Source organism: Ranitomeya imitator, chromosome 5 (assembly GCF_032444005.1).
Source record: "Ranitomeya imitator isolate aRanImi1 chromosome 5, aRanImi1.pri, whole genome shotgun sequence".
Taxonomy (NCBI): Eukaryota; Metazoa; Chordata; class Amphibia; order Anura; family Dendrobatidae; genus Ranitomeya; species Ranitomeya imitator.
The window spans coordinates 414,021,016-414,044,190 of NC_091286.1; the positions used below are offsets into that span (position 1 = coordinate 414,021,016).

General features: G+C 42.8%; 1 protein-coding gene across 1 annotated transcript in view; it reads right to left on the reverse strand.

The window, feature by feature from the left end:
• The window catches only part of LOC138638055 (solute carrier family 12 member 9-like), a 415,221-nt gene that overhangs the window by 268,595 nt on the left and 123,451 nt on the right, over positions 1-23,175 (reverse strand). Inside the window, exons 3-6 of the mRNA XM_069727024.1 lie at positions 18,455-18,592; positions 15,709-16,008; positions 11,177-11,284; positions 10,698-10,809 (exon numbers count right to left, since the gene is read on the reverse strand). Coding sequence (XP_069583125.1) covers positions 10,698-10,809; positions 11,177-11,284; positions 15,709-16,008; positions 18,455-18,592 — 658 coding nt within the window. The remainder of the gene's footprint in view (positions 1-10,697; positions 10,810-11,176; positions 11,285-15,708; positions 16,009-18,454; positions 18,593-23,175) is intronic.

A 23,175-nucleotide genomic window follows, 5' to 3' on the forward strand; every position in this document is an offset into this window, starting at 1 on the left:
CAGGGACAGAATGGGGGAGGTGTGCATACAGGGACAGAACAGGGGAGGCGTGCATACAGGGACAGAACAGGGGAGGCGTGCATACAGGGACAGAATGGGGGAGGCGTGCATACAGGGACAGAACAGGGGAGGCGTGCATACAGGGACAGAATGGGAGAGGCGTGCATACAGGGATGGGGAGCCATGCATAGCAGGACAGGGATGAGGGGACAATACATACCTGGCTTAATCTCAAGTCAATAAGCTTACCCAGTTTTCCGTGGCAAAAGCAGGTGCCTCGGCTTATACTCGGGTCGGCTTATTACTTGAGTATATACGGTACTTGTGGTTGAATTCTTGCTAATCAGAAACTTGCAGTCTAAACTTTAGCTTTGCCCCTAAGACTTTCATTGGGATGTACTTATCTTTGCAACATGGTCTTGAATGAATTTGTTAGGAAATATACTTTTTTGGTGTGCAAAATAAGAAATTGTGTATGCAATCAATGGTCCACATTTGTGGGACTGCTTTATAGTATGGGATCCCAAAGAAAATGTTGATTCTGAATGGAAACTTATGCTTAGCACTGTAGACAAATGAATAGATAGATAGATAGTCAATATATCGCACATAGAGAGGAGTATTAATCCTTATCAGTCATACAATAAAAAACTAGATTCTAAGTTTTCTCCAATATCCAAGTTACTATTCATTAACTACTTACGGTAAGTAAAAAGAAATGTATTTCCATATATCAACTTTCCTATGATTATTTTAAGAAAGTAATACCTGATAATTCAAAAGGCAGCACCTGAAAGATTGACTGCTTTAAGGTAACCCTTGTGTAATATGACAGCGCCTAGCTGTATAAACAGGAGAGTGTAGCACAGAAATTAATTTTGCACACAACACAAACAGCAAGGGAGTGTTGCATCCTTTTTCGTGATGAGCGAACGTGTTCAGATGAGGTGTTATCTTAGCATGCTCGGGTGCTAACCGAGTGTCTTCAGTGTGCTTGAAAAATAAGCTAGAGCCCCCGCAGCTGCATGTTATTACAGGGTTCATTTGTGGTTTCCCTAATAACTTGAAATTATCTGGTGAGAGTTGAGTTTAATGGGGTTATCTGGAACCACAAAATGAATGGCCTACATGTAAGATAGACAATATGAAATCATTACGTTGCTGACTTTCAGCACATCCGACAATCAGCTATGTGACTGGACACAGCCTAAGGACTCGCTCACACTGGCGAGTAGCCTGCGTATAACTCGGACGAGTGTTATCTGATGTTTCAGCGGATAACACTAGCGCCAATGTTATACTATGGGGCAGTGCCGACTCACGCAATGGAGAAGATGGAGAAATTAAGTCATTCGTCTTCTCTGCACCTGTGATCCGATTCTTGGATGCAAGAGAATCGGATCACAGTAAAATGACACTTGACTGACACTCCCAGCAGAGTTTGAGCAGAGGGACATTTGCATATAGCATCCGATCTTCTTATATGAGAGAATCATCTGATGCTATACGCTAGTGTGAGCGAGCCCTAATACTTCTCCTAGTGGTTGTGTCTGGGACTGCAGTTCAGTCAGATTCACATGAGTGAGACTTTGTGGTGTGACAGTTGTGATGAGCGGCGAAACCCAGCACAGTCAACACTAAATGTATTGCTTGTTGAATGGAGGAGTGAGCTGCAATGCTGCCGGACAGTAAAATCCAGCCAACTAATGCATGTGTTTCATTGGCAACGCATGTGCAGCCATCTGATATGTAGCAGCCAATCCGCACTTAACATCAGGACTGACAGCCGGTAATCAGTCACTGTATTAATAACGGTACGTTCCCACGGTCAGGAATCGGCAGCGCTTTGGACGCAGCACATGTCCGACTTTTGAACACAGGGGATTCCACATGTGTTCATTGAACCGTGCGGAATCACCGCACCCAATACATAGCACGGGTGACATTTATCTTGTGGAGATTCATATCTCCACAAGATAAATAGACATGCTGCAGTCTGAAAAGAGGTGCCGCATGTCCGTCTTCACGGGTAATCAGCAGGCGTTTCAGCACACATGGAAATATGCAGCGTCCAACCTGCAGCGTTTACTGACCGTGGGAACGTACCCTTAAGGTATATGCAGGATATCTGTGGCTATATAGTCAGGCACTGTTCTGCTGCACCACCATGGGGGATGTAGCACTGTAGTATACAGTATATAACCGAGCACCTCCCAGAACTAAGCTTTCTATAGAAACAAGCCGGACTTACTATGAGGTAAACTACTGTACTGTACCCCCAAAACAACTTTCCACTTTCTTATCCCTCATCCCCCACTAGTAACTCCCAAAGCTGAGTACCACGGCTGAGGAATAGAGCAGAACAGAGATGTATCCGATTGTAAAGCTTCCCGCAGCTTTTCTGACTTTTATTTCCTTTCTTATTTTAGGTTCACACTTAGGGAGGTCAGAGCCAATTACCAGACATCCCTACACAGCATGACGTCTCTGGCTACGGATAACAATGATGTTTATGGCAGAATAAAGCGTGCAATCACCCGACTGAGCGACTGTCAGCATGTTTAGACATGCCAATAATGGGAAAGGAGTGATCCTACGAATGGGCTGAACAATAACAACAACAGACTGGAGGAACGTTTCTCATAAATCTAACATAGCCACTTCCTTATCCACCAGATCCAGCTCCAAGAATGTCAAACCACGTGGAGTTAATTTCCTTTCTATGATGGAGTAGCAAGAAAGAATTATCATATTTAATGTAATCAAGTGATAAGCGATGGGCTAAATGATGCTGAAGTTTTAATTGCCGTGCCGGTTCCATATGCCTGCCCACGAGCAACGTGGTGACAAAGCGGTCAGATTACAGACAAGAGGCAGGGTTCCCGGACTAGAAACCCGTTACAAGAAGTGGCAGCTTTAAATGAATTTCCTGAAATGACTGGATCTGCATGCCATTTGCAAAATGTCAAATATGTCTGAAAAATAATGTAGGAATAGATCTCCAAGAAACATTACAATTAATAGGCAAAATAGAAAAAAACAGAAAGGAAGGTTCACTTTAATGACTTCCTTCCAAATAATGAGGCATTATTCACACACACAAATCCAGATGGATACATATTCTTGATGAAAGTGGCAGTGAGAGCAGGGGTGATATTGTCAATCATGAGCGCAGGGGTGATATCGTCAGTCATGAGAGCAGGGGTGATATCATCAGTCATGAGCGCAGGGGCGATATCGTCAGTCATGAGCGCAGGGGTGATATGTCAGTCATGAGCGCAGGGGTGATATCGTCAGTCATCAGCGAGGGGTGATATCGTCAGTCATGAGCGCAGGGGTGATATCGTCAGTCATGAGCTTTCTACAACTGAACATGGACAAAACAGAATTCATCATCTTTCCCCCATCTCACTCTACCCCTCCACCAGACCTATCCATCAATGTCAATGGCTGCTCACTATCCCCAGTCCCACACGCCCGGTGCCTCGGGGTGATCCTCGACTCTGCCCTCTCTTTCAAGCCACATATCCAAGCCCTTGCCTCCTCCTGTCGTCTCAAACTCAAAAATATTTCCCGGATCCGTGCTTTCCTTGACCGCAACACTGCAAAAACGCTAGTGCATGCCCTTATCATCTCCCGCCTCGACTACTGCAACCTCCTACTCTCTGGACTCCCCTCTAGCACTCTGGCACCACTCCAATCCATCCTACACTCTGCTGCCCGACTAATCCACCTGTCCCCCCGCTATTCCCCAGCCTCTCCCCTGTGTCAAGCCCTTCACTGGCTTCCTATCGCCCAGAGACTCCAGTTCAAAACCCTCACACTGACATACAAAGCCATCCACAACCTGTCTCCTCCATACATCTGTGACATGGTCTCCCGGTACCTACCTACACGCGACCTCCGATCCTCCCGCGACCTCCGATCCACCCAAGACCTCCTTCTCTACTCCCCTCTCATCTCTTCTTCCCATAACCGCATCCAAGACTTCTCCCGTGCTTCCCCCATACTCTGGAACTCTCTACCCCAACACATCAGACTCTCGCCTAACATAGAAACCTTCAAAAAGAACCTGAAGACCCACCTCTTCCGACAAGCCTACAGCCTGCAGTGATCCTCAACCTACTGAACAGCCGCACAACCTGCCCTACCCTCTCCTAGTGTATCCTCACCCACCCCCTGCAGACTGTGAGCCCTCGCGGGCAGGGTCCTCCCTCCTTATGTACTCGTGTGCCTTGTTATCTGCTCATGTTTAATGTATTTGTCTATATTTGCCCCGTATTCACATGTAAAGCGCCATGGAATAAATGGCGCTATAAAAATGTATAATAATAATAATAATAATAATAATGAGCGCAGGGGTGATATCGGCAGTCATGAGAGCAGGGGTGATATCATCAGTCATGAGCGCAGGGGCGATATCGTCAGTCATGAGCGCAGGGGTGATATGTCAGTCATGAGCGCAGGGGTGATATCGTCAGTCATCAGCGAGGGGTGATATTGTCAGTCATGAGCGCAGGGGTGATATCGGCAGTCATGAGCGCAGGGGTGATATCGGCAGTCATAAGCGCAGGGGTGATATCGGCAGTCATGAGCGCAGGGGTGATATCGGCAGTCATGAGCACAAGGTTGATATTGTCAACCACGAGCGCAGGGGTGATATGTCAGTCATGAGCGCAGGAGTGATATCGTCAGTCATCAGCGAGGGGTGATATTGTCAGTCATGAGCGCAGGGGTGATATTGTCAGTCATGAGCGCAGGGGTGATATTGTCAGTCATGAGCGCAGGGCTGATAACGTCAGTCATGAACGCAGGGGTGATATCGTTAGTCATGAGCGCAGGGGTGATATTGTCAGTCATGAGCGAAGGGCTGATAACGTCAGTCATGAGCGCAGGGCTGATAACGTCAGTCATGAGCGCAGGGGTGATATCGTTAGTCATGAACGCAGGGGCGATATCGGCAGTCATGAGCGCAGGGGTGATATCGTCAGTCATGAACGCATGGGTGATATCGTCAGTCATGAGCGCAGGGGTGATATCGGCAGTCATGAGAGCAGGGACTATATCGTCAGTCATGAGCGCAGGGGTGATATGTCAGTCATGAGCGCAGGGGTGATATCGTCAGTCATGAGCGCAGGGGTGATATCGTCAGTCATCAGCGAGGGGTGATATTGTCAGTCATGAGCGCAGGGGTGATATCGGCAGTCATGAGCGCAGGGGTGATATCGGCAGTCATGAGCGCAGGGGTGATATCGGCAGTCATGAGCACAAGGTTGATATTGTCAACCACGAGCGCAGGGGTGATATGTCAGTCATGAGCGCAGGGGTGATATCGTCAGTCATCAGCAAGGGGTGATATTGTCAGTCATGAGCGCAGGGGTGATATTGTCAGTCATGAGCGCAGGGCTGATAACGTCAGTGATGAGCGCAGGGGTGATATCGTTAGTCATGAGCGCAGGGGCGATATCAGCAGTCATGAGCGCAGGGGTGATATTGTCAGTCATGAGCGCAGGGCTGATAACGTCAGTCATGAGCGCAGGGGTGATATCGTTAGTCATGAGCGCAGGGGCGATATCGGCAGTCATGAGCGCAGGGGTGATATCGTCAGTCATGAGCGCAGGGGTGATATCGGCAGTCATGAGCGCAGGGGTGATATCGTCAGTCATGAGCGCTGGGGTGATATCGTCAGTCATGAGCGCAGAGGTGATATCGGCAGTCATGAGCGCAGGGGTGATATCGGCAGTCATGAGCGCAGGGGTGATATCGGCAGTCAATTACACATACTTTTCTTGGCACACTTCCATTATTACATACAAAATATATACAAAACTTGTTTTTCCTTCCATCTTTTTACACATAAAGACCATGTCACTGAAAACCCCCAATCATCACATAAATTCTTCTCTTCCTTGTACATGGCAATATGTGAGGACTGTCGCTTGTGCCAAGCTATCAGAGCATTGTCGGCCTCTCACACACATAGTAAAGAGAAAGACCGATAAGGTCATACTGCAAGTAGGATTAGTTATCGAGACTGTCCAATTCCAGCCCCCTAATTCAGGGGCTGGGTAGTCATTTTCCCAAAGGGGATGAGAGACCATGACTGTCGTGGAGGGCCAAACCGACAGGTTGAAATTAATTCTACTCATCTTTATTACAAATTAGTAGAAATTGCTACCATTTAATATTAAGCGCAATTAAAGGGGTTTTCCAGGCTTGAGGTTAAAGTCTGCAATCAATATGTGACTGCAGGCTTGTGAATCCTCAACAACAAACACAATGCGCAGTGTCAGAATTCTCCGCTACCAAGAACAGACGGTCATGTGACCACAAATAGGTGATTTGCATACTTTCTGCACATTCCGACTAGACATGTTAGGCCTCATTCAATGGCCCTGTACTGAGTGAGGCCATTCACGTCTAGTCAGTACATGATCACACTATGCAGAATTGCGTATTTGCAGTCACGTGCCCTCCTCGCCATGCCCTTTCTACGTGTAAATTCATTTTAGCAGCGCTGCCTCTTTTTGTACATAGGCCACGGGACATTTCTGAAATGCTGAATGCCAGCTTCCATTATTTACAATGCTATCTTAGGAGCTTTTTTGGAATTTGAGCGGAGATACACAGAGGATGCGTAGCAGGCTGACCACCATAATACACGACATATTATGTATGTCTGTAATGTTCCCTAATGCTGTAACTTTGCATCTTTCCTACTCTACAATTGAAAATGGCGGGGATTTCATGGAATGTAACCCCTTAGTGACGGAGCCAAATTTTAAAAATCTGACCAGTGTCACTTTTTGTGGTAATACCTCTGGAACGCTTTGACAAATCCCAGTGATTTTGAGATTGTTTTTTCGTGACGCATTGTACTTTATGATAATGGTTAATTTAGGTTAATATGTTTTGTGTTTATTTATAAAAAGTATCAGAAATTTGACAAAAATTTTGAAAAATAGCAATTTTCAAACTCTGAATGATGATCCCTTTAATCCAGATATTTATACCACAGAAAAACATTATTAAATAATATTTCCCACATGTTTACATCAGCACCATTCAAATGTTATTTTATTTTGTTAGCCGTTTAAGAGGTGTACAAATGTAGCAGTAATTTTTCATTTTTTCAAGGAAATTTACAAAATTATTTTTTTAGGGACCTATCCAGGTTTGAAGTGCCTTTAGCGGTCCAATGTATTGGAAAAACCCCAAAACTGATACCATTTTAAAAACAGCACCTCCTGACATACTGAAAACTGCTGTGAGGTAGTTTATTAACCCTTCAGGTGCTTTATTAGGAATTAATACAAAGTGGCATGATAGGAATGAAAACGTTGATTTTTACCACCTAAATGTCGCTGACTGTTTAACAGGTCAGTGTAGCTGGATGACTCTAAGGCCGCTATTTGCTCGTGAACTGCCATGACAAACATCAGGACCACACAATCATGATCTCAGGGTGCTGATGGGGATAAAGAGGGAGAAGCCACACTCTGTTAACCATTTATATGATCTAGTCATTATTGACAGCAACATCTAAGGGGTTAAACAGGTATGGACAACAGACAGCTGCTGGATTGTCTCATGTATGGGGATGCTATTCTCTTATGTCTCAGGTCAGATAAAAGACATTAAGGGGGTAATATTGTATGAATGAATGCTAGAAATGCCACAATGAATTACCGCAAATAAAACATGTAAATGCCATATTCTGGCTTCATTACCAAAGTGCTGTAACTATGCCCAAACTTGCATTATATTGCAAAATAATTGGATAGTCTGGGGATATGAATGTTGTGACATTTGTGGCTGTAAGCTTTGGTCCGGTATTCCTTATCTGCTTGATTAATATCCTAGTTACCCAGACAATTAGCAGACTTATCCCACCACATTTCACCTAAGAAAACTTAAAAACCGAACCACTCATGTAAGAAATGAGTGAAAATGAGATGATAGACATTCGCAATGTGTAACCAGCAACAAAAGGTTATCTGATCACAGATTTAGGCTGGCAGTACACTTTAGATCACTATCAACCAAACTATCCCAACCAAATCCACATTGACTCCACTAGGAACCATAAACCCATGCTCAGGATTAAGGGCATACATCACTGACACCTCTGGGAGAAAGGAAAGTCTAAAAATTCTTCTGCCTTCAAACATTTGGCATCAGGGGAGTGTCAGGACATATCCTTAACCAACCCTTACATAGTCAACTGATCAGCCAAATTCAATTAACCAAACATATATTGTCACCCCTCTATTAATAAGAAACTCCATTAGCAAAAATCTACAAAGGTTTCACTAGAAAGTCATTTCATTCAAACTATGCATGCATTGGTGAGAGCACCATAAAACTAGAGCGGATTAGTTGCCGATCCCATTTATACTTGACGTTGGTAGAGGCTCTAGCTACTAAAATCAAGTGATCCCTAAGATAAACTGGTACAGAACGGGCACGCTGGAGGCAGACCATTAAGAGGAATGTTCTAAGCTATTGTAGATTCCATACGCACCGAGGCACACAAATATGGGTTGTCACCCGTTTCAAAATGTCTGGCCAATTTTAATGACGTTAGAATCAGGGATGCCAACTTGACTCTTTATTTTTTCTTTACGGCTTATCAAAAAAAATCAAAACACAGACCATATTTTTTACAGAAACAGTAGAAAACCATGATAAATTGCTATGATTACAAGTGCTCCAGGTCTACAGACCATAATTCAGATATGAAGACATCAGTCACATTCACTGTGAACTGTAAAATAATCACAGTCAAAATAATATGTACAAATTTCTTCAGCCTCAAAAAAAAATATGAACACCTCAAATTGTTTTTACGGACAGGGCGGAAACATGCACTCTTTTTACGGACTGTCCTAGAATTTTCTGAATGGTTGGCAGTTTATAAGATTGCTCCCCTTTAGTTTACTGGAGATACTACTGCCTTATGTTTCTGTGAGGCTGCCCTACCAAAATATTAGTATGTACGCTATTTATAAAAATATGTAGATATCTTTATTCACAAACTACAAAAAATCTCTCAAAACACAACTCTAGGACAGAGTGGCATACACAATAATGGCACACGGAAAATTCCCAAACAGCAACTGGCATAAAATACTACAAAAGAGGATATAAATACTTCTTAATTCAGGGTAAAGTCTATCACACACATAATACCGGTCAATATGAATGGCAACAAGTACATGCAATAAATTATGGCCAATACCCACCAAGAGGCATGCCTTCCCACTTGTAGCCACAGTCTTAAGTACTCACTTCTCATACTGTTTTGACAAAGGGTATTGCAGGGTTCCCTGAAGAAGCAGCAAGCGAAACGTTCAAATGCAAAAGTTATATTGATTAATATTATGGATATGTGGTACATGGTAGGCTTTGCCGTGAATTAAGAATTATTTATATATTCTTTTGTAAAATTTTTAAAATTTGCTTTACATGATATGTCCTGCAGACAAGTAGGTGTGTGATATGTTGTCCCAAAGTTTTCTAGTGGGGTGTGTGACTACACAATGTTTATTCTTAATTATGCCAGACATATTGTTCAGTAGGTCAAGGGACATGAGCCATTGCTCATATGAACCTGTACGTGGACTCTTGTTTTATTGCAATCTGTGGAATACCTGCAGATTAGGTATTGTTTGAGCTCCCTGAAGTTTACTAGTCTATAAAACTTTGGAGGACAAATATGTAGGTTCATTGAACAGTAGAACAATGAGGGATCACTTCTCCCCAATACTGTGGGAGAAGGCTCTGAATGAGAGCTGTGGTGTATAAAAAGGGTGCTGTCTCTATCTCCAGACTGACTCTACAGGAACAGACCATCTGGTGCAATACAAATCTGCTCCACTGCAAATCACTGAAACCAAAAAGATGCTTGGAGAACCCAGGATAGGACACTCAGGTCACCTGGCCACATGCCTCACTGTGCTCGGTCAGCCTCCTAAGCTTGCCACTACCTCCTCTCTGTGGGTGCCCACCAAAAGCGGGATGCTACTGGTTGGTTTAGCTGGCCCTGGATGCCCTGAAGTTGCAGAGGTTCTAATCCCTGGCAAGCAAGAGGAAGGCTGAGACAATGTCATGTGCACCATTTTGTGTACTTGCTTGGACTGTACTATATTTTCTTATCGGCTGAAGTTGGATGCACGCACTTCGGGGTTGTGGTATCCGTTGCTTAGAAGATCATGGAATGTGACTACAGATTATACCAGTGGGAGGTTCAAAATCTTTGGGCCAAACAAAAGTTGGGAGACACTGGCTATCGCCTGGTACAGGGCAGTGGAATAACTGGCCCCAGGCTGGAGTCTTATGGACTGGAGCCATTGCATTGTGGCCATCTACCCAGAGTTGCTGTAAGACCATGGACGTAAGGAATAAAAAATAGTTGCATCAACCTGCCTAGGTGATTATTACATCCCTCAACCTCAGAGTGTTTAAGAGATTTCTGTAGTTTGTGAAAAAAAAATGTTAACAAAAATTTGTTGAATAAATGTAGCTGTATTTATATATGAATTTTATATAAACTAATATTACTATAGAGAGTACAGAGTATTTATCGGTTGCTAATGGCGCAATGGATACTCTTGACTGTTTGCCATTAATGCTAAACATGGATATGTGGCTTCCAATTCAGTTTTGTGCTCTAAGTCTATGATACTGTCTCCTACCTGTCACATGTACAGCAGACCATTAGGGCCAGCAGATTGTAGATTATGTAGGTAAAGATCACGGCAGTGATTGTTCCTCTTGGTATGGAATAACTTGGGTTTTTCAAATCCCCTGAGGTTAAAAAGATTATGCAAAGGTTAATAAATCGACATTATCTTAACCTATACAGCAGCAACTAGAAGAAAGACCATTTTCCTGTTCACATTCCCAGGTCATCTTTTTAAGAAGATTCAATCTGTGGTATAGTATATAAAATAACCTAATGAGCTAGTAATAGATTATAAATGACCAATCCGTTGTTATTTTTTATAGTCTTCTGTCTTGCATAGGCCTCTCTGGTTAAGATTTACAATGATAAAACAGGACTAGTGTTGCGTGAGTCTGAAGTCACTGCTATCCATACTGAATGAATTCTGGGCTCAATGAATGAACTGGGAAAGAAAATGCAAACAACAAACCAAAGACAAATGACCCTTACCTGACATGTTTGATCCTGCCATAATCCCAGTGCAACCATTGAACATGACGGCAAAGACTGTGGTGAAGCTCATCATTCTTCCTGTAGTGTAGTCTCTGGCATACTGTGCTATAATAAAGATATTATGTACAAATGATTGAGCGACATAGAGAGGTATATGCACCTAATGACAGTGCCTTGACAAGACCTACATCTCAGGAGAGAAACACTGTGGGCTCATGAATATTAAATTGTCACTGGCGAATCAACAAATGTTACATCTATCAATAGTGCGGGTAAATTAAAGAAACTTTGTTTTACATCTCATCACCATCTATATCTGCTCAATTCGCCCATTCAGAGCAACTTTCACCTCCACCCAACTCCTGAACGTACCATACATTCTAAAAAAAATAAATAAAAAAATAAACAGCTCACATCCATTTTGATCAATGCAACATGGACTATCAGCTCAATGAGGTATCAGATTGCAGCTCCTATAGGACTGGTCAGGTAGATTGTGCTTAAGTTTATGAGTGATGTAGGTTATCTTCGAGCTGTATTCACAGCTACACAGCTCAGTAGTCCTATATAATTTCCTCTATGCTGCTGCTACCTCTGAGAAAAATGAGCGGGAATCCCTCTGTCTGTGTGTACGGTGTATGGGAGACATTAGAGCAGCTAGTTACCTCCCACTAGTTTATAGTGTTATTCCTTATGTACAAACACAGAAGATCTTATTCTGAAAAGTTACCTGAAATAACAGGTACGCTTTGAGACATTTTTTTTTTTATTACCGGTATAACCGTTAAAAGGGATCGCTTCATTAAAACAACCCCTTTCATGATATTTATGGTCACTTTTTCACACAGGGCCCTGTAAGGCTGCGTGCACACACTGCATTTTTTCCACGCAGAAATGGCCCAAAAACGCTATGAAATCCTCATGCAAGCTAATTCAATGGCAATCCTGAAGGGTTGTGCACATGATCAGTACATTTCCTTAAGTATTTGCAGTGCATTTTTTTCTGCAGCATGTCATTTCTTTGTGCGTTTCTGCAGCGTTTTTCACCCATTGACTTCAACTGAGCCAGTCAAAGTCAGTCATAGCAAAAACACAGGTATAAAAGTGTTTGTGGATTTGCTGAGTTCTTGTTTGCATTTTTTACAGGCGTCTTATGGTGTTTTCTAAGCTGTCATATGTGACAAACTTTCACACAACCATAGCAGGGCTATGTGGGGGATCATACTATATACAGAAGACTATGTGGGGGCTAATACTGTATCATGGGGACACTGTGTGGGGGATCATACTGTATATAGGGGGACTGTGTGGAGACTCATACTTTACATATGGGACTGTGTGAGGGCTCATACTGTATAAAGAGGGCTGTGTGGGGGCTCATACTTTACATAGGGGGCTGTGTGAGGACTCATACTGTATATAGAGGGCTATGTGGGGGCTCATACTGTATGTAGAGGGCTATGTGGGGGCTCATACTGTATATAGGGGGACTGTGTGGAGGCTCATACTTTACATAGGGGGCTGTGTGAGGGCTCATACTGTATATAGAGGGCTGTGTGGGGGCTCATACTGTATATAGGGGGACTGTGTGGAGGCTCATACTTTACATATGGGGCTGTGTGAGGGTTCATACTGTATATAGAGGGCTGTGTGGGGGCTCATACTGTATATAGGGGGACTGTCTGAGGGTCATACTTTATATATGGGGCTGTGTGGGGGCTCATACTGTAAATAGGGGGACTGTGTGGAGGCTCATACTTTACATAGGGGGCTGTGTGAGGGCTCATACTGTATATAGAGGACTGTGTGGGGGCTCATACTGTAGATAGGGGGACTGTGTGGAGGCTCATACTTTACATAGTGGGCTGTGTGAGGGCTCATACTGTATATAGAGGGCTGTGTGGGGGCTCATACTGTAAATAGGGGGACTGTGTGGAGGCTCATACTTTACATATGGGGCTGTGTGAGGGCTCATACTGTATATAGAGGGCTGTGTGGGGGCTCATACTGTAAATAGGGGGACTGTGTGGAGGCTCATACTTTACATAGGGGGCTGTGTGAGGGCTCATACTGTATATAGAGGGCTGTGTGGGGGCTCACACTGTATATAAGGGGCTGTGTGGGGGCTCATACTGTATATAGGGGGACTGTGTGGAGGCTTATACTTTACATAGGGAGCTGTGTGAGGACTCATACTGTATATAGAGGGCAGTGTGGGGGCTCATACTGTATATAGAGGGCTGTGTGAGGGCTCATACTGTATATAAGGGGCTGTGTGGGGGCTCATACTGTATATAGGGGGACTGTGTGGAGGCTCATACTTTACATATGGAGCTGTGTGAGGGCTCATACTGTATATAGAGGGCTGTGTGGGGGCTCATACTGTATATAGGGGGACTGTGTGAGGGCTCATACTGTATATAGAGGGCTGTGTGGCGGCTCACACTGTATATAGAGAGAATTGACTTAACTCTGCTCAATATTATATGATGTAATTAATATTAACAAAAATTACAATTAATATATTAATATTGAGCAAAATTAATTTCAGCCTATTGGTTTGGCCCTCCACAACAGTCACGTTCTTTCATGTGGCTCCTTGTCAAATTGAATTGCCCACCCCTGCTGTAAAGGATGACTGTGCTAATGTTAAAATTACAAATTGCATAATGTAATGCTACAATGAAATAAAATATGGAGTAGATGTAGTGGATCAGATGGAACGAAAATATACCACACGAACATGCACAAGGAGATGGCCTGTTCATGCATTTGAAAATGCCTTAGACTTTGCGGGTATAAATGCATGGATAATATTCAAGGAGATTACCCACCAAAAAATGTCACGCAAGGCATTTTTGCAAACGCTTGTGAGAGAGTTGAGTGGTCCTTATGTCACAGATAGGGAAAAGGGTTCCACGTCCCAAGTTTCTACATGTTCAGAAGTGACGGTTCAAACAAAATTTTGCCAGATCAAAGAAAAGTGCAAGAAAAATAGATCTGTCGGCAATTGTAAGACTTGTGGTAAGTCTTTGTGTGGGCAATGTACTGCCATAAATCAAAGGCAATGCCTAAAATGCGAAACACCAAATGTTTAGAAGGTGAATTCTGCGCCATATTTTCATTTTTATGCTCCTCCACCTACATTTTCTCTGCTTTTTGTTCTTCAGTTGTTGTTTATATGTGTGCACTTGAATAAAAAAAAATGTTTGAAAAACGTCTATTATAATTATTGTTATTTTCTGTAGAAAAATAAGAAAAGCAGAAAAAAAAAAATCAAAAGCATTACTGTTGGATCTTACAATAATAATACATTACAAAAAATATAATTATTTATAAATAACCACAAATGAAACTCTAAAAATAAACGAAAACAAGCAAGGAGTCAAAATGACTCCTTTCAGTAGTTCTAGGCGGGGTCACGAGTCCAGTAGTCCTAGTGTTAAAGAAAAGTTAGGGGGACAAGGACCAGGCTGGACATGGCTTTCTCTGGCAAAAAGAGTAATTTTCAAACACCGTGGGAAATATTAATATAAACATGATTAAATATAATTTCATCGTGTAACCAATGTGAAGTCAACATCAGAGTAATTGTGAATATTGACTCTGAAAGCATGTATTTAAGAACTTAGTCACCCAGTTTATTCTCTGTCCTGTGTTAGGTAGCGGGTTTATTGCACTCTCCATTGGCAGCGAGTTTCACAGTAAGACAAGGAGTACGGTAACTTTTCTGCTGTATAATACGCTTAAATTGCAATTCGCTACTATGGAGTAAAAAAAAAAACAAAACATGCCACTTAAGTCTGTGCTGAACGTTGTCTCTTGCGTCCCTGACGAGTCGCTGTGGCATGACTGAGGGCTTTCACCGTGAAATAGGAACCAGCAGGAAAGAATACGCCAAATGTGAACTCCAGGTATTTCCTACCATGTAGCTCTCAATATACATTCATAGCTTTTTCCTCCTGCGAACGTCCTTATCCTACAGGTCAGATAAGTGATATCAGCCACTTTTTTGGTAACGAATTGACGAGAACTGAATCTTTCCACTTCCTGCCAGAATCCCTCAGCAGACTCCTTTAATTTCATTTTCTCCTGACCTTTACACTGTCATAATGTGGGATTCATCAGGGAAATGAGATTTACTTCTTTGTTCCATAAATGCTATACAGATGCTGGAAATGGTTCACGTACAGCAATGTGGTTCAAAGCGTTTAATCAGACGTGGAGATGTGAATGAGACGGATCGTGCTGGAAGAGGAATACTACAGTCACACTCATAAAGATGCCTCTGATGAATTAGGAACCTCATTACGCTCTTTGTTTCACGCAAACAGAAGAACATCGCAAAGTGTAACAACCCAGCAATGGGATCCACCGGCAAGTGTCTCACTAATGCTTACTGAAAGGCACGTTCCATGTATGGAGAGCAGCGCAGAATTCAACAATCAGCCCTATTTCCTTAGATATCATCATTTATCAGCTCTAACGTCTGTAGCTCTGTATACCAGGTATGTAGGGTGGATACTTACGGTATAAATTGCCTTTGAGCGTGGACAGCTTGAAACCGGTAAATGTTCCATTGATGTAATTCGTACCATTAGAATCAGTGGTAACAATGTGAACAACCTTTTCATTTACAGCAAAGAAGCTGATAAAGACAGTGATCAAAACCACCATGACGATGATGAAAATGAGAAAGGTGGCCTTGGCATATATACTGGCTCCAACCAGGCAAACCAAGAGGCACAGGAAAAGCAGAATGGAGCCGTAAAGGAACTCGTACCAATAGCTCTGTGGCAAAACATGAACTCCGCTTTTTCCACCTTCACCTGTCAATCATATTTTGAAATTATTAGTTATTGGAACATGTATGTAACATATATAAAAGACTGACAGTACAGTACTCTGCTGTAGTTACTTAAGAGTTAAAGGGGTAATGTAGCCATTTAAAATTGCATAGCCCTAGGATGGGCCAGATTGGTGGTAGTCTATCCCAGCAATTCACTCTTTGAAGGGGAACACAGACCGGTTTGTACTTTTTGTAGCTGCTATGCCAAGAATTGTAGCGTTGTCCCATTCAAGTGGGGTGTAAAAAACTCGGACGCCCAGTGGTTTAATATTGATTGATATTCAATTGTCATATGTAGGTGGTTTTCTGCGCTGCTTGTGAAGTTCCATGGATGAACCAGGAAACACAGGATGAAGATATAGGTGATTTTTATTATCTACACGTTTCGTAGTTAACTTCTTCCTCAGGATAAACTACAACCGACTGTGGGTTTTATCCTGAGGAAGAGGTTGGATAACTTCGAAACGCGTAGATAATAAAAATCACCTATATCTTCATCTTGTATGTCCTGGTTCATCCATGGAACTTCACAAGAAGCGCAGAAAACCACATATATAAACCAGTTGAATATTATCCTGGTTTTTAACCTGTGGCTTGCTGCAGCTGGTTTATCGGATAGTATTTGTGTGTTTTGTTCCCCAGATTTTCCTCATGGTAATATTGATTGATGGCACAGGTCATCAATTGTAAAAGGCTAGCTAACCCTTTAACCCTCAACCTGTCTCATATGTACAGTATACTCTCAAAGACTAAAATGGACAATAACAAAATTATTTCTATTTTATTTAGGAATTACTCTATTCTGGATCATCATTTTTCATTTAGTATTCAGTTTATTAGGCTTTTTAGATTTTATTTTGATTAAAAAAAATTCAGGGAAAATCCAGTCCAGTTTCTTTCCACAGATACCTGTAAAATCTGATCTTGGACTACCACTGATTTTTGGAAATATACTGAATACTGAAACTCCTTGAGTACTGCCCCGAGATTTCTGCTGGTGAAAATCAGCCAATTTTGGATAAATGGAATTTGCTACTAAGTCCACCATAGTTTTCCCTGCACATCAGTGTTTCATGTAATCTACTGAGCAGGGATCTAGAACAAGGTCATATTGAAATGAACGGAGTGGAGTTGTAAATCCCTGAACAGCCAAAGCCAGGGAGCTCAGATGGGCAGAGATAACTTCTGAATAGTTGCACCATCATACTTAGGCCAGGGTCACATTTGCGAGTGTAGTGAGAGAAACTTGCGCGAATCTTTCGCATCAATACCCGGCACTCGGGACCGGAGCATGCGGCTGCACGTATTTCCATGCAACTGAACGCTCCGGTCCGAACCGCCGGCGGCAGTGCCGGGTATTGATGCGAGAGACTCGCATCACACTCGCAAGTGTGGCCCCCGTCTCAGCGTTGATATCACCTGAACACCACCAGTCAGAAAATTATGGCATACTGTATATCATCGATATTCCATCACTTTAAATATGCTTTGCTATATATAAAATATTTTAAAATAATAATAATAATGTACATTAATACTTTGCTATATGATTCGAGGTCATGTGCCCTGAATAACATATTAAGTTACCAGCCAGTAGTATTAATCAATGGTAACAGAAAGATTTGCAGATAATAGTAAGCAGCAACCTTCCCCAATGTCCTTCATTTTGCATCATTACAACCTATGGATCACATATAAGTGAATGGAAACGTAAAAGAAGCATCAAGACAAGCCAGTGAGGATAGTGTTAATCGAACAATGCTCTTTCTGACAGCTACGCGCCCGTTGCCGCTTCCATCTCAGCATCATATTCATGATTGCGAATCGGCCATCTCTAGATTGGCGTGAAATGAGTGGAAAATTAGGAGTAAACAACATTTTTAAGAAGGGACAGCGAGCCGTGATTTCCGAGAGCAGATCAGAGCGCTCCGTACTTGTGTCTCGAGGGAAGAGAGGCAGAGAGTGTGTTTATCTCATGCGTCTTCATCAAGGCAGAGGAATCACTGATGAGCAGAGGCAGCACTAGCAACTTTTCACATTTCACTTCAGGGAGACTTTCCTGTTCATGCAAATTGAAGAGCATCAGGGGCCCAGTAAGAGGAGCTTGCAACAAGAGAAAGAGCTGGGAGAAGCAACATGTCTGATCAAACCCAGAATAATACAGAACACCAGACTTGTTTCATCTCTCCAAGTATCAGACCCTCGCTGCCCCTTAGGGAATAGCAACATGTTCAAAAATAACATTCCGGGCAAGTTCTTCATAAGGAACAATGAGCTTCTTACCAGTCCTTCAGGCCAGAAATTATACCGCTCAGGTGGCTCGGAAATAGAAGAAACTGCATATTGTAATTACTAAAACTTGTGAAAATGCATTTAATTCTGGAATCAATAATGTTTACACGTAGGAAAATATTTCATGGACTTACCTGCTGGAATCCCAAACATGGCCACTATAGTCTCTACCAGACCAAGAAGGTACAGAGCACTTCCACAGACATTAGCCAAAAAGAACATTATACCGATACTACCACCAAATTCAGGTCCCAGGGCCCTGCTGATCATGTCTGGGAGTTAATGTTAAGGGTAATGTATGCAGAGACACAAACCAAACCGCTGTAAAATAACCTCCACAAATAGACTTAAACGTCAACTAAAGTGTCACGGGGTTACCGCAACAGAGCAGAGCCAGAAGATCGCAACGTCTGGTTGTTCCTACTCTGACACTGAAAAGAAGCACTTCTCCGGTTTATTAAACGTGTTTATTTCTTCCAGCAGAACAGGGGTAAATCGGCCATGTTGGAAATCCGTGTGTGTTCAGCTGTGCCCTGTTAGCCACTCCTTTTCCCTATAAAATCTGGGCTCTAGTACCAAGTCCTTGTCAGAGTTAGCTCTTGCTGCATGACAAAAGGAGGGAAAGAAGTTGGTATGAGAAGGAGAGCTGGAGGAGTTCTAAGCGACTGTTTTGTTTGTACACTTGATAATCCTTTATCCTTCCCTGTTTTGCTTTCTTCCCCTTCCTGCACACACTGGTGGATTCCTCAGTTACAGTGGGGCAAAAAAGTATTTAGTCAGTCAGCAATAGTGCAAGTTCCACCACTTAAAAAGATGAGAGGCGTCTGTAATTTACATCATAGGTAGACCTCAACTATGGGAGACAAACTGAGAAAAAAAAATCCAGAAAATCACATTGTCTGTTTTTTTTATCATTTTATTTGCATATTATGGTGGAAAATAAGTATTTGGTCGGAAACAAAATTTCATCTCAATACTTTGTAATATATCCTTTGTTGGCAATGACAGAGGTCAAACGTTTTCTGTAAGTCTTCACAAGGTTGCCACACACTGTTGTTGGTATGTTGGCCCATTCCTCCATGCAGATCTCCTCTAGAGCAGTGATGTTTTTGGCTTTTCGCTTGGCAACACGGACTTTCAACTCCCTCCAAAGGTTTTCTATAGGGTTGAGATCTGGAGACTGGCTAGGCCACTCCAGAACCTTGAAATGCTTCTTACGAAGCCACTCCTTCGTTGCCCTGGCGGTGTGCTTTGGATCATTGTCATGTTGAAAGACCCAGCCACGTTTCATCTTCAATGCCCTTGCTGATGGAAGGAGGTTTGCACTTAAAATCTCACGATACATGGCCCCATTCATTCTTTCATGTACCCGGATCAGTCGTCCTGGCCCCTTTGCAGAGAAACAGCCCCAAAGCATGATGTTTCCACCACCATGCTTTACAGTAGGTATGGTGTTTGATGGATGCAACTCAGTATTCTTTTTCCTCCAAACACGACAAGTTTTGTTTCTACCAAACAGTTCCAGTTTGGTTTCATCAGACCATAGGACATTCTCCCAAAACTCCTCTGGATCATCCAAATGCTCTCTAGCAAATTTCAGACGGGCCCGGACATGTACTGGCTTAAGCAGTGGGACACGTCTGGCACTGCAGGATCTGAATCCATGGTGGCGTAGTGTGTTACTTATGGTAGGCCTTGTTACATTGGTCCCAGCTCTCTGCAGTTCATTCACTAGGTCCCCCCGCGTGGTTCTGGGATTTTTGCTCACCGTTCTTGTGATCATTCTGACCCCACGGGGTGGGATTTTGCGTGGAGCCCCAGATCGAGGGAGATTATCAGTGGTCTTGTATGTCTTCCATTTTCTAATTATTGCTCCCACTGTTGATTTCTTCACTCCAAGCTGGTTGGCTATTGCAGATTCAGTCTTCCCAGCCTGGTGCAGGGCTACAATTTTGTTTCTGGTGTCCTTTGACAGCTCTTTGGTCTTCACCATAGTGGAGTTTGGAGTCTGACTGTTTGAGGGTGTGCACAGGTGTCTTTTTATACTGATAACAAGTTTAAACAGGTGCCATTACTACAGGTAATGAGTGGAGGAAAGAGGAGACTCTTAAAGAAGAAGTTACAGGTCTGTGAGAGCCAGAAATCTTGATTGTTTGTTTCTGACCAAATACTTATTTTCCACCATAATATGCAAATAAAATGATAAAAAAACAGACAATGTGATTTTCTGGATTTTTGTTTCTCAGTTTGTCTCCCATAGTTGATGTCTACCTATGATGTAAATTACAGACGCCTCTCATCTTTTTAAGTGGTGGAACTTGCACTATTGCTGACTGACTAAATACTTTTTTGCCCCACTGTATATGTGAGTGAATATTTTGCGTGTGTGTCAGTTTCCTCTTGACTTTGTTGCCTTCTTTGTCGGGTTGGTGTACTGTGGTGCACAGTAGAGCCCCCTCTTCCCTGGGTGGTGGAAGGGGACAGGCGATGTGCTAACTTAGGAGATAAGTCTTTGCCATCTGAAGTACAGGGCGAGCTAGGGCACCCCCCTAGTGTTAGGACCAGGAAAGGAGCCCCTGGTCCCAGGTCACTCGACAGCTATGTCATGACAAAAAGATGACTGTAACACTAAAGATGTTATCTGAGACTTTAGTTTTTTTTGCCAAAAGGCTAAGAACTTACAGGCAGGTCTTTGGTAACTACTACAGAGGGGAGTCAGCTGTCAATCAACATGACATCTGCAGTGACGCCCGTCAACAAAGCAGACCGGAAGAGAAGGAAGAGCTCTATTGATGTAACATCACTGAAAGCAGATGAATCGCCGGCAGGTGCGGTTTGTGACCACTAAGAGCTGGTAGAGATCACTGCTGGGAAGAGCAAATTGTTCTAAGCCATTGGTCCCCAACCTCTCTGACCTTGAGAGCCACATTCAGCTTAGAGAGAGGGTCACGAGGCACATTCAGCATTGAGAGAGGGTCGCAAGCCACATCCAGCTCCCACCCCATTCAAAGTAGTGTCAACCAAAGCCCCCATTACAGGTATAATGATAACCAATGCTTTTCCACAGAAATCACTCCAGAGCAGTACACTGAGATCCAGGGGTTCCCACAATACCCCCATTCAGTATTCTCCCAACACACTGTCACATCCAGCTTTGAGCACCTCCTTTAACAGATAGCACAAAACATCCCTAAACTCCCAAGACCAGTAATGCATCCAGATCTGCAATTCTGTGCAGGGCTACTCACAGAATTCACCATTTTTAGATGTGGTCTTCATACCTGTTTGATAGACCTGAACTTAATGCATCAAGCTGGCAGACAGTCGCGAGCCACAATTCATGGGGCCGCGAGCCACATGTGGCTCCCGAGCTACAGGTTGGGGAGCCCTGTTCTAAGCCCTACTACAAATGAAAAAAAAGGCACAGATAAGATTTTAATTGATGTTTTTCTCAGTTATTCAATCCATGTGAATAAAAAAAATCAACGACAGCATGGTAGCTCAGTGGTTAGTACTGTTGCTTTGCAGCTCTGGGTTCCTGGGTTCACATTCCATCAAGGAGAACATTTGCAAGGAGTTTGTATGTTCTCCCCATGTATGTATGGGTTTCCTTTTATGTATGGGTTTCCTTTCACACTCCAAAGACATACTAATAGGGAATTTAGATTGTGAAACCCAATGGGGACAGTGATGATAATGTGTGCAAAGTGCTGTGGAATATCATAGTGCTAAAGCAAAGCATAATTATGGCATCAAGACACATAAAAAAAAGAGGAAACTCAAAAAAATCATCCACAGACAGCAACAAGACACCAAACAATACAATACAAAGAGCAGGTGTAGAAGATTTATAGATTTATATAATCTGGTTGTTAGGATCCGTTATCATTTGCAATTCAATGGCTAACTTTACAAGCCTAGTTGCCCAACGACAAAGATTTCATAATATCAACTGACCCCTATAAATTGCGGCTAATCATACCATTTTGGCAAGTCACTTGTGGCACTTTTTAAATTATTCAGCGCCACATGGTGGTTTCCTTAAACTGCTTCTATCGCCTGTTCACATCTATTACATGTTGGATTAACACAATTTAACCCTTTTCAGGTCAGAGAAAAAAATAAATACATTTTTGAAAACACTGAAAATTGGGAAATGCTATTTTTTTCTATATTGTGAATAGGGCCACTTATGCAAAAGTGAAATGGCTTCAGCCTGATAGTGTTTAGTTGAAGAGCAATTCACTCTGCACAACTCTCCAAGAGGTAATAATCTTTCTCTGTTGTGAATTCCGCTCTTGGGCTCCCTCCGGTGGTTGTAAGTGGCACTTTTGTGAGTTCTGCTCTTGGGCTCCCTCCGGTGGTTTTAAGTGGTATGGCTGCTCCTTGGATTTAGCAGTCTGCAGCTGCTTCCACTGATTGTCTTTCTGCTCGGCTATTTATGCCTGGCTCTTCCCTTCAGCCAGTGCCACTTGTCTATGGTTCCTGGTTGGATTCACATCTCTCTTGGATTTCCCTGATATCCTGACCAGTCCTGCAAAGTTAAGTCCTTGCTCTGCTCTTTTCTGTCCACATGTTGTGGACTTATTCGTTCCGTGCATTCTATGTTTTGTCCAGCTTGTTAGTATGGATTAATTCAGTTAAGCTGGAAGCTCTGGGAAGCAGATTTACCCTCCACACCTTTAGTCAGGTGTGGAGATTTTTGTAAACTCCGTGTGGATTTTTGTAGTTTTTAATACTGACCGCACAGTATTCTATCCTGTCTTATCTATCTAGCTAGACTGGCCTCCTGTGCTACATACTGGTTTCATTCTGTGTATGTCTTTTCCCTCTCCACTCACAGTCATTACTTGTG